General features: G+C 45.3%; 1 protein-coding gene across 5 annotated transcripts in view; it reads left to right on the forward strand.

The window, feature by feature from the left end:
• The first annotated feature begins 1,078 nt into the window (after positions 1-1,078).
• ARL13B (ADP ribosylation factor like GTPase 13B) overlaps positions 1,079-17,452 on the forward strand; it is a 107,941-nt gene continuing 91,567 nt past the window's right edge. For 4 of the 5 annotated variants that reach the window (XM_030204255.1, XM_030204256.1, XM_030204251.1 and 1 more), the window contains exons 1-2: positions 5,536-5,578; positions 13,183-13,357. In XM_030204255.1, the coding sequence (XP_030060115.1) occupies positions 13,299-13,357 (59 nt within the window). In that variant the 5' untranslated portion in view covers positions 5,536-5,578; positions 13,183-13,298. Of the gene's footprint in view, positions 1,141-5,535; positions 5,579-13,182; positions 13,358-17,452 lie in introns of those variants that run through there. The other variant, XM_030204254.1, reaches the window with a different exon arrangement.

Here is a 17,452-nt window from a genome sequence, read left to right on the forward strand (position 1 = left end):
CTGCCATCCACCCATGTTCAGCGACCCTCCTGTCCCCCTGCCATCCACCCATGTCCAGCAACCCCCCCCCCGTCCCCCTGCCATCCACCCATGTCCAGCGACCCTCCTGTCCCCCCTGCCCTCCCCTGCCATCCACCCGTGTCCAGAAACCCCCCGTCCCCCTTGACATCCACCCATGTTCAGCGACCCTCCTGTCCCCCCTGCCCTCCCCTGCCATCCACCCATGTCCAGCAACCCCCCGTTCCCCCCTGCCATCCACCCATGTCCAGCGATTTTCTCTTCCCCCTGCCATCCACCATGTCCAGCGACCCCCGTCCCCCCTGCCATCCACCCTCCTGTCCCCCTGCCCTTCCCTGCCATCCACCCATGTCCAGCAACCCCCCCGTCCCCCCTGCCATCCACCCATGTCCAGCGATTCTCTCTTCCTCCTCAGCCGGCCTTCCCTCACTGTGTTCCGCCCTTGCGGAAATAGGAAGTTACGTCAGAGGGCGGGACACAGTGAGGGGAGGCTGGCCGATGAGGCGATTTTTCTTCTTTTACAGGCTCCGCCGCTTTGTAGATTTTTTTAAAGGCTGGGTCATCACGGTGCCAGGTGGCAGGAGAAGAGGGTCATCGGCACGGAGCTGGTAGGCAGGTGGAGGGGACCTACAAAAAAGGTGCAGGTACGCTGAACCGGCACAAAAAAAAGCACTGAGAGCAGATAAGGCTGTTTATCCCAGGATGGATTCTGCAAGGTTACCACTCTTTCTACAACTCCTAAAATACCTCCATAATGGACTTCTTTCTCCACACCCCCCCCCCCCCCCCCCCCCCCCCCCAGCCCACTGGGAGAGATGTCTAGCTATGCTCTGTGGAAGAGCTGGTATCAGTATTGGCCCAGAGTGCAGTTGTTGCCATGCTAGGTGAAGCGGTTGCTAAGCTAGGTGCAGCTGTTGCTAAGCTCGGTGCTGTTGTTTCTATGCCAGGAGGACCTGTAGTGTGTCCTCCAGGGCGGCAGGGAGCGCTACTTGGGATAGAGGAGGCTCGAATAGGGACGTGTGTGTATGTCTTCGTTAGTATTGAGACTAGAGAGGAAAGAAAGGAACTGGCCTGGGTGTTGTTGGTAGTACTGCTCATGCTGCCCAGGGATTTCCTTTGCAGGTGATTTCTTTTCTTTGTTTCCCCTATAGTCGCAGGCTTCCTTCGGGCTTCGGTCTCTTTTTGTGGTATGATTTTTCCCCTTTTCTTGTTAATTATTTTCCTTGTCTTTCTCCCTTTAGTTTTATACTGCTCTGTTTTTCAGCGTACTGCAACGTTTTTGTTTTTCTCTCAGTAGTTCTGCTGAGATTTGGCAGGAGTGCGGTTTAAAAGTGGTTTTATTATTGTTAATTGGTTTTTATCCGTGTTTTTTTCCCATCTCTCATGCTTTGTTTTAATCAGTAAATGTGGCGAGGAGAAGGGAGCATAGCATTTTCCCAGTTGCTCAGCCCGGCTGTCGGATTTCTGCCCTTGTGAGTGGGATCTCTCCTGCCGTGCATGCTCCCCACTGTTGCCCTTGGTGAGACGTCTGCTCTTAGTGGCAGCCTGGAGAGCATTGCTTCCTGCCATAAGATCTCCTTGTGAGACTCCCCCTCCTTATACAGAACGTGGAAGGAGCAGGAGCTGCTGGCTCAAGCTGAAGCCAAGGCTGGTTTTCTTTCGGGGGAGGGGCGGGCAGGCAGCAAATGAGGCACCCAAAGTATAAAAAACAACGTTCTGTTAACTGAACACTTCATGCAAGGAGAGGAGAAGATGAACTAACACTTGCTCCTGAATTTTGCTAGCAAGGCATCTTCTCTCCAAGTGTGTACCATATTTTTCTCCCAGCACAGTTAGTAGTGTGTTGTATTTGCTCATTTTGTGTATATTACACCATTGTTTGTTCTAGCCATTAGAACAACAGCATTGCTTTTCAGACAATAGAAGACTATCTAGATCAACCACCCACAAATTCCACTGCTAAAGCAGTGCTCTTTTTTCTTAGAAAATAATAGTAAAAAAGGTCACTGTGATCACAGGGTCAGTAGTAACTACACCCTCTGCAACCAGCAACAGAGCATAGGATAGGCCATATGGTCTTTATCTGGCTATATTTTTTTTCTATTTGTCTATATTTACACTGGTCCTATGAACATAAGGATAATAGAACATTTAGGATTCTCCACACACACAAATTTCATGTCAGTAGATAGAATACCTCACCTTAATCACATATGCAGAATGTGGATAGAGCACCAAATACAAAATAAGTGGCAACAAATTGCAAATACATATATGCAGAGAAACACTGAAACCCCAAGTAGCCCCATTCATGTCCAGTATCTCTCTTCTCCCTGGAGTGGAGGAGTAGCCTAGTGTAGTTAGTGCAGCAGACTTTGATCTTGGGGAACTGAGTTCAATTCCCACTGCAGCTTCTTGTGACTCTGGGCAAGTCACTTAACCCTCCATTGCCTCAGGTACAAATAAGTACTTGTATATACTATGTAAACCGCTTTGAATGTAGTTGCAAAAAACCACAGAAAAGCAGTATATCAAGTCCCATTCCCTTACAACATCAAAGTTGAGCATCCCATTCAATTACTGCTGTTGCTTCTGCTACCATCCTCAGCTCTATAGCAGGACTGAGTGAAAAAAGCAGCTCAGGAGGAAGGCTCAGAGTGTGCAAGTCCTGCCCCATTTTGGCAGGAATCCTGTGTTAGAGGGATGAGACCAGCAGATGCTGAGCCTATGCATCTTTACATTAATTTATGCTGATGCTCAGTTAGTGGGCATTTTTTAACAGAATGAAATTGTTATCGGTATTGTGTACCACTCTAGAAAGAAGCCCCTGCTGAAATTATTCACTTCAATCCAAGGGGTCTCAACCTAGTCATCGAGACCCACCCAGACAGTCTGTTTTTCAAGATATCTACAATGGATATGCATGAGTTAAATTTGTATGTACTGGCTCCATTTTAGGCAACTCTATCTCATACATATTCATCTTAGGTATCCTGAAAACTTGATTGAGTGGGTGTGTCCTGAGGACTGGGTTGAAAACCACTGCTCCAGTCTATCCCCAGAAAAAAATTACAACATTGTTAAAAGACAAAAATAAAAGAACAATTAGGGCAGCAGGGACTTGAGGTGCAGCGCTGAGGCCGAAAGTGTTTTCTGGCCTGGGTGAGTGGACTACAGTTCTCGTGGGTGCTGACTACATTGAGACTTCTGATTTGGGGGGGGGGATACCGGGTCGCAAGTGCTGTGGGGCTTGTAGGAACCAGCAGGTCAGTAGTACTACCGGTTCTTACTGCCAAGCTGGAACAGGAGTGGCAGAATCTACCTTACATTGCTCCAGGATATGGGGTCCCCAGAGTTGATATTAGGTATGGATGCTCTCATAGTTTGCAGAAGAGGGAATAAGGCTAATTTCCATGGCAACAGCAGCCGTTTTGCTGGCAGACTTCAAAAATACCATGCAGCCTGCTTTGATAGGCCTTTGTATTTGGAGAGGCTCTGCCCAGCCTGCTGGAGTGTGGGGGTGCAGAAGGCCCCAGTTTTTTCAACCCCTTCTGAATATGTGCAGAGGGCCATTTGGTGCTCTAGGGACTAGTTCTAGGCTAGCAGGGTCCATGGTGGCCAGAGTAGTGCATTAGGGAGGGAATGCTCTAAAGCCATTGTAGGGACAAGCCCTATCCCATGAGGGCAAATGGCCCAGAGTGCCTAGTGATGGCTTGGATACTGAGCAGACCCTAATCCTACTTGTGTTCTCCATGGAAGAGACCTAGGGGGATTAAGAGGATAAGGACTGGGGCTTGCTATGGAAGGAAGGTGCTCTCTCTTGAAGCCAGGGAGCTTTCATCAGAAGAGGTTTAACAGCTCCTAGTTGTGAGGCTTTTTCAGAAGGACTAGTTGCCAGTCCTAATTGACCAGGTGATCTCAGCTCTTCACATCTTGCTATAGGAGGTATTCTAAGATGGAGACCCCATATTGGAGAGATTGTGGAAGCTCTCCAAAATGTTTTCCTTTTCATAGAGGTCTTTTTCAGATGGTTCTAGCAGTTTGGGAACCCCTGGATATGTTCCTGTGGGGCAAGAAGTTGTTAGGCAAGCTCTATCGTCCTGCTCTAGAGTATCTGCATAGGTTCCTTTGTCTTCCTGAGGTGGACACCTTTGACAGTGGTGACAGAGAAGTCCACAATACCCATAGAAAGTGGCTTGGCACTGAAAGATTCCCATGACAGAACTTAGGCAGGCATTCAGCTTCTCTGTGCTGTTGAGGCAGGCATCATTCTGTAGAGAGTATGTGGCAAGAGCTGATCTCTGCTGTGCTCAGCAGTTATGTGCCTCACTGCAGGTAGCTTACCTAGAGTTGGGGGCAGCCTTTGTGACTGATTTCTGTGTGATCTGATCCACATTTGCTTTGCAGTTTGTGGCTTAAGTGGTGGTAGCCTATAGATGTATTTGGCTCCAGCACAAGTTGACAGATTCATCCTCCAAAACTCACTTGAGCAAGCTTCTATTTTGGGCCCAGTTGTTATTTGGAGAATATCTAGAAATGCTTGCAAAGGATCTCGGGGTAGCCAGGCCTCAATGGCTTCTGGAGAACAATATGAGGTCTAAAATTAAAGGAGTGGGGAGCTTGTCTTAGCCGAAGGATTGAGAGTGGTGCTGCCTATGTAGGGGGACAGAAGGGGCTGCTCATTTGGGGAGCTAAGAGGCTGAGGAATGGCAGTGTCCACTTCCTCTGCCATTAAGGGTTCCTGATGAGGGTCAGCAGGCCTCTGCTCTACTGAGAGTGGGTCCTCATTACCTTTGACCAGTGGGTGACATGCAGCTGCTCATACTCATTGAATCAGACTTATCTACAGTCCTGAATAAACTGATTACCTGTTTAACCTGTTCTTGAAACAAAAAATTTTTGCCTGAACCCAGGTAAAACTGAGCTCCTGTGGATCTTGAACATAAGCAGTCACATACCTGACATAAAGATCCCTTTTGAACGCTACAAGCTCACCCTTAAATCACAGGTCATGAACCTTGGGGTACAGGTTGACTCAGTACTTATACTTATCCCCTAAATCCAAACAACATTTAGGAGCTGCCTCTATCATCTGTGACAGCTGTGTAGCCTCTGTCCATACATTGAGAAGGCAAATCTTGTCACCGTGGTTCATGCCATGATGATATCATTGTTGGATTACTGTAATACACTCTGCACTGGTCTGATTACAAAGAATTTGCGTAGTGTGACCAGCAAGGCTCTCCTGTGAAAAAATGGCAGGACAATGAATTAAGTAAATGAAACCTGTATCAGGAACCGACAGCACTGTGTTTCGGCGAAAAAGCCTACATCAGGGGTCTGTATAAAAGATCACTGAAGAGTATAGGTAATTGTAATCACAATCTTGACAAAGACGTAATCAAAGAAAGTGTAGGGTCAGTGTGTGACTCGCAATAATTCTGTAATGCACTCCCAGAAAGGCTTCACTTAACGCAGGACTATCTCTATTTCAGGAAGTAGGTGAAAGTGGCTCTTCTCGCAAGCCTTTAATGGAAGAAGCAACTTAACTATAACATAGGTAAGGATTAGCAGGACTTGCTTATACACTCCTACTCCAAAATCATTTTCATAAACCTTTTCTGACACACGTGCAAACTTTCCTTAAGTTATTCACCCTTATTTTCTGTCTGATTCCTGTTCTATCTCGTGTATCTAATGTTCCACCTCCGCTTACACCCTATGCTGTTAAGATGTTTGAATGCGTTTTATGTTGACCTTGTAACTAGCATACTATGCCATAATATGCACTGTTTGAATGTTTGTACTGCTTTAATTGCCTATTGCCTATATCCAACTTATTCCTTCTGTATACTGCCTTGGGTGAATTTCTTCTGATCTGAAGAAGGGTTACCTTCGAAAGCTAAACAAAAAGTGTATTAAGTTAGTCCAGTAAAAAAGGACGTGATAACAGTGGTTAGTATATCTGGATTTTAAAAAGGTTTGGACAAGTTCCTGGAGGAAATGTCCATAGTCTCTTACTGAGATGGACATGGGGGAAGCCACTGCTTGCCCCGAGATTGGTAGCATGGAATGTTGCTATTAATTTGGCTTTCTGCTAGGTACTTATGTCCCGGATTGGCCACTGTTGGAAGCAGGATACTGGGGTAGATGGACCATTGGTCTGACCTAGTATGGCTGTTCTTACGTTCTTGTCAGAGGGTCTGGCTTGTGATGTAGAGAAGAGGCAGTTGAAAAGAATAAGAAAGTGGTCTGTCCAGGGCATTGCCTGGAGTGCTATTTTTTGAAGACAAAAGGGGGTAGCGGGCATAATAAAAAGTTGCAGGTACTTTAGAAGCAGAAAGTCTGTGAGGCAGTTAATTGGACTATTAGATCATGGAACAAAAGGGGCATTTGAGAAGGACAAGGCAAAGCAGAGAGACTGAAGGCCCTTTTAGTAAAGGGCATTAAGCTACCGTGTGACCATGTTCAGCGGTTTAGCTGTGTTTTGCTTGATTCCATACATTACCAAATCTTTCAGAATTGTTGTTCAGGGGGAGTGGGGTGGAGGGGGGCTTGTAGCAATGGTGGAGAGTGGCTGTGAAACCCAATTAGTCAGCTACTACATTAAACTTGCCACACACTAGGGTCAGATTCTATATAAAGCACTTAAAAAATCTGCACGTAAAATATTTTCGCCTAAGGGTGTTCTATAAGATTTAGGCATGGTATATAGAATACACTTAGTTAATATCCCAGTGCCTAAAACTAGGTGCCTCCATTTACATTAATGAAAACATGATGTAAATCCCTGCACATAGATTTACGTGCACCAGGCCATAGTCTATAACAGTGATAGCGAACCTTTCAGAGACCGAGTGCCCAAACAGCAACCAAAAATCTAATTATTTGTCGCAAAGTGCCGGTACTCATTATGGGCGGGGTCACCACATATGACTCCACCCCTATGATAGGCACACCCCTTACACCAGCCATGGCGCATATAAACAGACATCACTGAAAACATACTAGTAAAGGAGAAAAAAATAACATGATTTGTTTTCATTATAAATCAGTTCTGTTAGCTGTTACAGCTCCAGTATACCCAGTGCAAACTAAGACAGCAGATGTAAATTCTCAAATTGGACATATTCCAAACAGTAAAATGAAAATAAAATTATTTTCCTACCTTTGTTGTTCGTTGTCTGGTGATATTGGTCCCAGTCTCTGATTCTGCTGCTCTCTATCTGTTCTCGTAACACCATTTCGAGGGCTTCCTTTTCATTTATTTCTTTACTTTCCTCCTTTTCTTCTTCATTTCTTGCCCTCCATAAGTAAAATCTGGGTCCTCCTCTGTGGAATTGACTGGAGGAGGTATAATGTGGATCCTCTCTCCTCCCCCATACAGCATCACCTTGTCTTTGTGTGTTGCCTGTCTCTCTCTCTCTGTGCGTAGTGCATGTCTCTTCCTTTCTCTCTCTCTCCCCTTCTCTCTTTGCATGTTCTCTTTTCCTGTGTGTCTGTGTGTGGTGCCTCTCTCTCTCTGTCCCTCCCCCTCTTTCTCTCCCGTGTGTCTGTGTGTGGTGCCTGTCTCTCTCCCTGTGTCTTCTTGCGATGCTTCTCTCTCTCTTCTCGTGTGTCTGCAGGCAGTGTCTCTCTCGCTCTCTCTTTCCCTTTGTGTTGGCTGTCTCTAGCCCTGTGTGTCTGTGGACGGTGCTAGTCTCTCTTTCTCTCTGTCCCTCCCCCTCTTTCTCTCCCAGTGTGTCTGTGTGTGGTGCCTGTCTCTCTCCCTGTGTCTGTGTGTGGTGCCTGTCTCTCCCCCTGTGTCTGTGTGTGGTGTCTGTCTCTCCCCCTGTGTCTGTGTGTGGTGCCTGTCTCTCTCCCTGTGTCTTCTTGCGATGCTTCTCTCTCTCTCCTCGTGTGTCTTCAGGCAGTGTTTCTCTCGCTCTCTCTTTCCCTTTGTGTCGGCTGTCGGTGCCAGTCTCTCTCTCTGTCCCTCCCCTTCTTTCTCTCCCCTTGTGTCTGTGTGTGGTGCCTGTCTCTCTCCCTGTGTCTTCTTGCGATGCTTCTCTCTCTCTCCTCGTGTGTCTGCAGGCAGTGTCTCTCTCGCTCTCTCTTTCCCTATGTGTCGGCTGTCTCTATCCCTGTGTGTCTGTGGGCGGTGCCAGTCTCTCTCTCTCTCTCTCTGTCCCTCCCCCTCTTTCTCTCCCCGTGTGTCTGTGTGTGGTGCCTGTCTCTCTCCCTGTGTCTGTGTGTGGTGCCTGTCTCTCCCCCTGTGTCTGTGTGTGGTGCCTGTCTCTCCCCCTGTGTCTGTGTGTGGTGCCTGTCTCTCTCCCTGTGTCTTCTTGCGATGCTTCTCTCTCTCTCCTCGTGTGTCTTCAGGCAGTGTTTCTCTCGCTCTCTCTTTCCCTTTGTGTCGGCTGTCGGTGCCAGTCTCTCTCTCTGTCCCTCCCCTTCTTTCTCTCCCCTTGTGTCTGTGTGTGGTGCCTGTCTCTCTCCCTGTGTCTTCTTGCGATGCTTCTCTCTCTCTCTCGTGTGTCTGCAGGCAGTGTCTCTCTCGCTCTCTCTTTCCCTATGTGTCGGCTGTCTCTATCCCTGTGTGTCTGTGGGCGGTGCCAGTCTCTCTCTCTCTCTCTCTGTCCCTCCCCCTCTTTCTCTCCCCGTGTGTCTGTGTGTGGTGCCTGTCTTTCTCCCTGTCTCTTCTTCCTGATGCTTCTCTCTCTCCTCGTGTGTCTGCAGGCAGTGTCCCCCCGCCCCCCCCCCCCCCACGGCTCCCTCCCTGTCCCTGCTGGCTCAGGCAGCCTGGACTGGGCCACGGCCCTCTCCCCCCACCCACCCCCTTGGCAACCGGCGTCAACCAACTGAACGTCGCTGGACCCCCCACCCGGCCTCCCCCGGGTCTTACATGTTTCATCATTGGCTCCCCGAGGCATTCCGTTCTCCCTCCTTCGACACCAGCGATTCACTTAGTCAGCCTTCTGCGAGCGTCGGGTCCTCTCCCTCAGACGCGTCCCACTTATGCAGAAGACAGGAAGTTGCAGAAGGCGGGGCGCGCCTGAGGAGAGGCTCCGAAGCTGGCAGAAGGCTGGCTAAGTGAATCGCCGGTGTCGAAGGAGGAGGGAGAATGGAATGCCTCGGAGAGCCAATGATGAAACGTAAGACCCGGGGGAGAGGGGGAGGCCGGGTGGGGGGTCCAGCGACGTTCAGTTGGTTGATGCCGGGGGGGGGGGGGGGGGGGGAGAGGGCCGTGACCCGGTTCAGGTTGCCTGAGCCAGCAGGGACAGGGAGGGAGCCAGGGAGGGGGGGGATCTCTCCGAGGGCAGGCGACGAGTGGGGCCGGGGGGGGGGGGGGTCCAGCTGCGGCGAGATGACTGGGATCCGGAGCAGTGGGGGGTTAAATGAAAGTACTTATTCAGTGCTGCACAGTTAGAATTTGGGACGGGCGGCGAGCGACAAGACAAATTTGTCTGCTCTCTGGCGGTCCGGTCGGCGAATCCGATTGGGAGGGGGCGGGCCAGGAGTTTTAAACAACTTGGGTTGGTACTGCATCGAACGGGGCCAATTAGCTTCAGCCCGCATCCTTTAAAATTTGCGCCGCCGACCGAACAGCCAATGGCACGTTGGCTGCACGCGACGATTTTTTCTTTTCGCAATTTTTTTTTGTTTTGTTTTGTAGCGCTGGGCGCTCGTGCCAGCACGCATGCCATAGGTTCGCCATCGCTGGTCTATAACAACGTGTGTAAATTTTGGAGTGCCCATGACTATGCCCCTTTGGACTATGTTCATCACAATTTAGGTGCAGGCCATTACAGAATATGCTTAGCGAGTTCTGCACGTAAGTTCTAATTATTGCCATTTAGTGTTAGGTGCTGTTAACAACGCTGATTAATTTGTTAAGCCAATTAAATTACGCACGTTGTTATAGAATACGTTTAGATTTCAGTGTGGAACACTAGGCACACTATATAGAATCTGGCCCTAACTAGCTAATGCAGAGTTAGTATGGGACTGCTTTACTACCTCCTTAATAGGAGAGTCTCTAAGCGCTCCCACGTTAACCCGGAGCAAGTACCACACGTTATTCTGAATATTAACACACAACCTGTAATAAAACTAGTGAGAATGCCCCTTCTTGTTGCAGTGTTATTTTTGGTCTTTTTACTTGTTAAAATTGTGCATTATAATGCATTACCCTTTGTTTCGGTCTTTACTGAGGAAGATGTATGGAAGCTCCATATGCTTGACATGATAAAGGTGATGAAATAAGTACATCATGCTGATCTTATCAAAATATCATTTTTATCCAGTTTCAAAATTTATTTTAAAGAATCTGATTTTTTTTTTTTTAATTCTCAGACTGAGCACACTATGAAAAGGATAAAAATGAGTTCAGAACTTTATCCAGGAATTGCTTCTTGGCTTGTTATCATTAGTCCAGAAAACCGCCTCCTATAAAACTGAATACCTCCACTTGTGTGTCTAAAAATGCTTATCTTACTGTTCCTAGAAATAGCTAACCCCCCCCCCCCCCAAAAAAAAAAAAAAAAATCCTTTGAGGCCGACTTGGCTCATTTTGCTTAAAACTGTCTTGGGGACTGTATGACAAGTAAATCGATATAACTCTTGTGTTGATTTGCACAATTTAATTATTATCCTTCTTACATATTTCTCATTCTTTGAACACACTGTGAGCAAACACTCTCTTCTTTCATTCGTCACATATTTGGTAGTGGGGGGGGGGGGGGGGGGGGTTGCAGAGCCTCACAGTCCAGCAGATTTTCCTTTAATGGTTCATGATGACATTCACCAGTCAGGAAGAGACTAACATTAAGATGAAGTGTATCAAAATAGGTGCAAAAATTGTGAGTAAAAATGGTTTCAAAAATTTCATCAGGTCACTTTTGCAAGCTGATGAAGAGGAGGGCCAGTGGGAAAGTGGAGGCTGTGCTTTAGCTGTGGCAAAGAGTGAGCCCCACTTTGAGTAATTGTGGCTCCTGATTGGCTGAACAAGAACCAATGAGTTAGTCTAATGGCTATTGATTTCATGGGTTGCCGAGGAACGAGGAAGTGAGTAAGGAGAAAACTGGAAATAAACTGAGCTACCACCAAAGCAGGACAATACTACACAAGGGTCAGGGCACAGAGGTCTGGAGCAAGTGTACAGTGAAGGATGCTCATCTTTCTTGGCGGCAGTGGTTCATAATTGCCCAGTTCAGAGGTGATGATAAAAGTACGAAGCTTTGATACTGGTATAGTTGCAAATTGCTCAGTATTTGGCTGGCCTGGCCAGTTTTAAGGGAAGCTGGTGGGTCATTTTAGGGGCCTTTTTATTAAAGTACGTTAAGCACTTAATGCACGGTAGTTTGCCTGTTACCTTGAGTTACTTTCTTTTTCAGAATTTCTTTGTCAAGGGATTTGGCATGGGCAGAGAATCTCAAACAAAATCCCAGCTGTGTCCAAGTATTCAAAGTTTTCAAAATCAGTTCCAAATAGCACAAAAATATTTCTTAGTCTTTGATACTGATTTGTGACTTTATATTGTATTTCTGGCGGACCACACCCTGAGGCAGCACGTGATGAAACATGCCACATGGTGGGGGCGTCCATGTTCTGCATAGTGTGATGATAAGTTTGAAGAGATTTTACTGTTGAACATTTTAAAAGCAATTTCTACAGAAGAGAGATGTGTTTGTAGAAGCAAAGAATGTGTTCTGATATCAGTGGAATTTATTTTGACTGTGGGCAAGTCACTTAACCCTCCATTGCCCCAGGTACAAAATAAGTACCTGTATATATGTAAACTGCTTTGAATGTAGTTGCAAAATACCACAGAAAGGCGGTATATCAAGTCCCATTTCCCTTTCCCTTAACACAGGCCCACTTACTCCTCTTAAATAGGAAGCACTAAGTACTCCTGTGTTGTCAGGTACCGCACGCTAATGAGAACATTAGTACACACCTGAATATAAAAATACCAGAAAACCTCCTACTAGTTTCCCCATTAGATTTGCAACTACCACATGGTAAAATCCCACATTAAGTCAAGGTAACTGCAAATCTTAATGCATGCTAGTAAAAGGGCCCTGAAATTAGTAGTGTAAGTGGTGGTATTCTGATGATATTCAAATAGCAAAAGAAAGCACCAGGAGCCTTCAAAATCAGGACAAAATTCCTTTGTTCACACAACTTTGAAAACAGTCTTCAAAGAATGACCGATTGTTTTCCAGATTGTATGATTAAAGGAATTTTGTCCCGATTTTGAAGGCTCTTGGTGCTTTCTTTTGCTATTTGGACTTTGTCTTGTACTTTTTGCATACTGTCCTCTCATACTTCCACACCACTGCTATACTGTTCTTCCTTTCCTTGTGGATCTTGTATTCTGAAATGAGTCAAGCCTGGGACCTGCCCCTGCTTCAGAATAAAAGTTTGCAGAAGAGGGGATAGATGTTGGGTGGAAATGATCTGTTGAGACTTGGAAGTTATGGAAGGAGACCTTCAGGATTGATCAGGCCTTTCTTGTGGAGGAGAAGGGGTGATGGAGGATGTGAGCTTTATCAACTTTTTTGAAAAGTTGATTCCTGGAAACACGAGGGAAGATGGGAAAGAATGTATGCCACCTGTATATTTAATTGGGAAGAAGATATATTCAGGATGGGTCATAGCTTTGTGGTGCTGTTAAGTCTGGCCCTATATATGTCATAGAGGAGCCTGAATAAATTATATCCTTATTCTAGAACTGCCAGGGCTCTGTTGCTTGTGCAGTTTTGTAGGCAATTTATGCCTCTAGCACTCTGCTGTGAGATGATTTGAGTCATAGACATCAGTGCTATAATCTGATGATGATTTTTATCATTATTAATGGTGATAGTAATGTTAGATGTATATCTGAACTGCCTGATTCTCTCTCCTTTATGTACAGAACTGCATATTTATCGAGTTTTAAGTGTGTGTATGTATTGCTCCTTTCACTTGGCCCATCCATGCAAAGTTTATTCCAGCTTATCCTCCAAATCTATTGGGCTTTAGCTATAGAGTGCACATGGTTGCAGGAAGAAAGCACTGTAATGCTCTGCATAGTAACATAGTTGTTGCTGGCAGATTCTTGTTGAAGGATACAGTCTCCAGGGCTGAAGGAGGTTTGTTTTGGTTACACAAACCTATTGAGTCTCTCCTTTTCTCTATTAGCAGGGACAGTAGCTGGTACCTCCTCATCTTCTCCTTTTGGGTGTATCCTGGTGAATCAGATTGTTGCTGGCTGGCTGTTCCCAGCCTCTCTGGCCTTGCATGGCTGGGAGAAAGGAATGTTTAGTCTAATGGCTAACTGCTGTGTCTGGCTGAAACAGTGGCAAGAGCCTGTCAGGTAAGAGAGCTTTCTGTTTTATGTTTCTTTTTTTTAAAGAGTTTTCAGGGATCATTTTTCATCAAACATTCTTTTGCTCTGTTTATTCTCACAAAGGACTGAGTGTCTTTCATCTAGGGGAATAGCTTGTGTAAATGTTTTACAAATTATTTTGATGTAAATTTGTTGGCGTTCTTTCCCACTGATATTGCCAGTACTTTTCCTGGTGCTTGTTCTGTGCTAATGTGGTGCCATCAATCCCTTGTGGGGAAAATGGAATCTTCAGCAATTGTACCTGGTAAGAACTGAGATTTTCTATTTTAATCTTACCTGGAAAAGCTGGCAAGGGTCTCACATTTGCTAGCTATATCTACCTTCGCAGTGGCAGTGACTAGCAGAGATGTCTACTGTTAAAAAAAAAAAAAAAAAAGCCCTACAAAAAAAATTCCCAAAACAACCCCCCCCCCCCCAAAAAAAAAAAAAAAAAAACCCAAAACAAAACTGTGTTATAGCTACTCTGAATTTTACTCAGCTATGGATATTTAGTTCAACTTAGAGAGAACATTGCTTTCCTTATCGTCTGCAGCAGATGAATCCAGAGACCTGTGGGTTGTGTCCATCTATCAGTAGGTGGAGAGAGAGAACACAATTGCACTGTGTCTATTACGATGTCATGCTCCCTAGCCATTCAGTATTCTCTATCTTCAGCAGGCGGACGGACATTTTCTACTGGCTCCTGGCCAATGGTGTACTCCTGATGCAGGTCTCCGGGTAGCGAAGACGATGACCTGCCTTTATTCGGTTGCTCAACATGAGTTGAACCAGTTGTGTTAACTGAAGGTGGAAGCCTTGGTGGCAGCTGTGACTGAAAAGACTACTCTGCTGGCCGAGGGTGGCGTTTCCATCAAGGATGTGCAGGACCGCAATATGGAGTCTGCACTTTAAGATGTCTTTTGAGGTTTCTGCTTTGGCTGATGCCTTATTGGACTCTGGGGCTTGGCCACCTTCTGAGTTTCCTGATATGAAAACTGGGTTGGATTATTTGGCAGATGCCTTGTACGATGTAGTCAGGACTTCAGCCAAGCAGACAAATAAAGTGGCAGCAAGCAGGCCATTGGATAATAAATGCAGAATGTCAGCAGAAGCAGCGGGGAGCTGAAACCTTACCACCAGAGGACATAGTTTATTTATTTAGACTTTGCTCGCACCTTTTTCAGTAGCAGCTCAAGGTGAGTTACATTCAGGTACACTGGGTAGTTCTTTTTCCCTGGAGGGCTCACAATCGTAATTTTGTACCTGAGGCAATGGAGGGTTAAGTGACTTGCCCAAGGTCACAAGGAGCAGCAGTGGGATTTGAGCCGGTCACAAGACTGGTGCTCTAACCACTATGTTACTCCTCCACTAGTGGTGATGATGAAGAGTAAGGCTGCTGTTGATGGAGAATCCAGCTCCTATCACCTGAAGAGACGAGCAGAAGATAAAGCCACAGAGGCGAGAAGAAGAGTAGGATGGGATGAGAGCCAGGTTAGATGGAGTGAATATATGTGCACTATAGATCTATACAGGACTGGCCCAACCATTAGACAAGGCTAGACCTAGGGCAACACCTTCTAAGAGACAGCAAAGAACAACTGCAGACGAGCAAACAATAGTTTTTGAAAGCCTCACAAATCCAAATTTCAGGCAGTCTTTTTAAATAGACAATTTACCTGAGCACATGACTTTTGAAAACTGCCTTCATTGTGTGAGATAGAGGTATGTATGTATCCTTGATGTACCGCAAGGACCAAGCAAAGCATGGCTTCTATGCATTTAACAAAAGTAAACCAGGAGGATTCAAAAGTTAACACATTCCTTCTCTTTTTGTTGTTGTTCTCCTTTAATTGGTTATGTTAAAGGTCTCATAAAAGAGCCAAGTCTTGGTAGGTGTTTTGAATTCATGGTAAGAACTGAGTGACATTGGGAAGAAAGTTCCATTGTTTAGGACGAAGGTATTGGAACACAGTGTGTCTGCTAAAGTCAAGGTGCAAAATGGATGGCGGTGGAGGAGTTGTGATAAGTGGAGGGAACAAACAGAGCTGTAGGGGATAAGGAGTTTGTGAAGGTAATCCATATAGATTGGTGGGGGGGGGGGGGGGAGAGGTTAGTGTTGAAGGTGCCTTAATACTTTTGTGCTGGCCCTATATCTATACGACAGAGAAACCTGTGCTTGCAAGTACACATCCACATACTACACCCCCTCTTTCCTGTGTATGAATCTGCACACCCCCTTCTTCAGATACTCTACAAACATCCTTACACCTACTTACCTCCCTTCCCCTCTACCCACTCAGCAGCCTGTGCCTACCAAACCCACAAATATGCCCCCTCAGAGTTTCTCTGTTCTGGAACCAAGACGGCATTCTGAGCAGATGTTCTGTGAGGAGCTGTGCATGTTCTGATCATTGTACTGGTGCCGTTGTGGGGAAGAGAGAGGCGAAACTCCAAACTTACCACTCTGGTTTGGGTGAGACTCCCAGGATGGTCCAGAGAACTTTGGAGTTTTCAACAGCTTATCCTGGGAACATTGAGGTGTCGACTTTGGACATTCCCTGGAGCTCTGCGGGGGAATAGCTTGGAAGAGGACGTCTTTGAGCCCCGTAGAAGTCGCTGTGCCACCACAACCCGGAAGTGGTACGGCCAACAGGCAGGCAAGACATCTGGAGCCAAAAAATGCTGCCAGGGAGCTTGCTGTTTCTCTCCCTGTAGGAGAGAAAGGTATGGAGTGGGGATTCAGGGTAATTTTGCTCTTCCCCAAATCCAGATTTTATCTTCAGCTATGAACCTGCTGCATTTGCTTCAAAAAACAGTGAAAGTCACAATGGACATGTTATGGGAGGCTATTCTGGATAACTCAATTCAGGTGTCTATTTCTAATTTTTCTGCTAAGTTTGATATTCAAAAGCAGTTGTCTGGACAGTCTCAGGTACAGTTACAACAGATTCAACAACTGGAACATCTGGAGGAGGTTAAAAATGTTCAAACTGCAGGTTAAAGAGAGAGAAATGCTTATGAGCAAAATTGAATATTTTAAAAACCATGGCAGACGGGAATAACTACTACTACTACTTATCATTTCTATAGCGCTACTGCGGATTCTGAATTTTCTAAGTCTCCGCTTGTTCCACTGTTAGAAGTATTTGTGAGAAATCTTGGGATTTTCAGTGAATACCATTCCTCTTATTTTAAAAGCAATCTCTCATTGCCGGATAGGAATGTTACCAGTGGAACATTTCAGGAGGGATTAAAAGAAGATTCTTTAAACTTGACTAGAGCCCATAACCAGAAGATCAACCTTTACTGGTCATATTTGCTCTTGAACCTCACTGAAATATTGTATTAAGACTTTACTTTCAACATATAAATGTGTGGGGTTTTTTTTTTTTTTTTAGGATCAACCTTTTGTATATTTCCTGATTTATCTAGAAATAGTCAATCCAGGAGGAAGGAATTCTTGGGTTTAAAACCAAGGGGACTTTTTGTTAAAATGTCCTTGTCGATGGTTTTTGATTTATGGTGGAAAGAATTATCTGTTCTTTGACCCAAAACAGCTCTTAGAATTTTTATTGGCTAGAGAGAGATGTCCATTAGAAGGTAATCCTCCTTTAGTACCTTAACCAGCTGTTGACAGTTTCAAATAATTCTGCTCAGATATGATTTTTTTTCCTTTCTTTTTTGTTAATTTTCTAGTTTGGTCCCAAGCATTATTGAGGGCTAAAGTAAAGGTATTTATTTTTTCCTATGGTATTACTACCTTATTTCTTTACATTCATAATATGTTTTGGATGGTATATTAAATTGAATCATAAATAAAAAGTGTTTTTTTTTTTTAAATGTCCCCTCACATTGCTTCCACACACATGAGCTACTAACTGAGTCCCAATGTTACCTTTGAGTCTATAAATGGAGAAAGGAAAACTGCCGTTGTTTCACACTAAGAGTATACTTTCCAGCAAGTTAAGATTTTTTTTTTTAATGTATTACCTACATAAACAGGCATATTTTCAAAGCACTTAGCCTTCCAAAGTTCCATTGAAACCTATGGAACTTTGGAAGGCTAAGTGCTTTGAAAATATG

The sequence above is a fragment of the Microcaecilia unicolor genome, chromosome 5 (genome assembly GCF_901765095.1).
Source record: "Microcaecilia unicolor chromosome 5, aMicUni1.1, whole genome shotgun sequence".
Taxonomy (NCBI): Eukaryota; Metazoa; Chordata; class Amphibia; order Gymnophiona; family Siphonopidae; genus Microcaecilia; species Microcaecilia unicolor.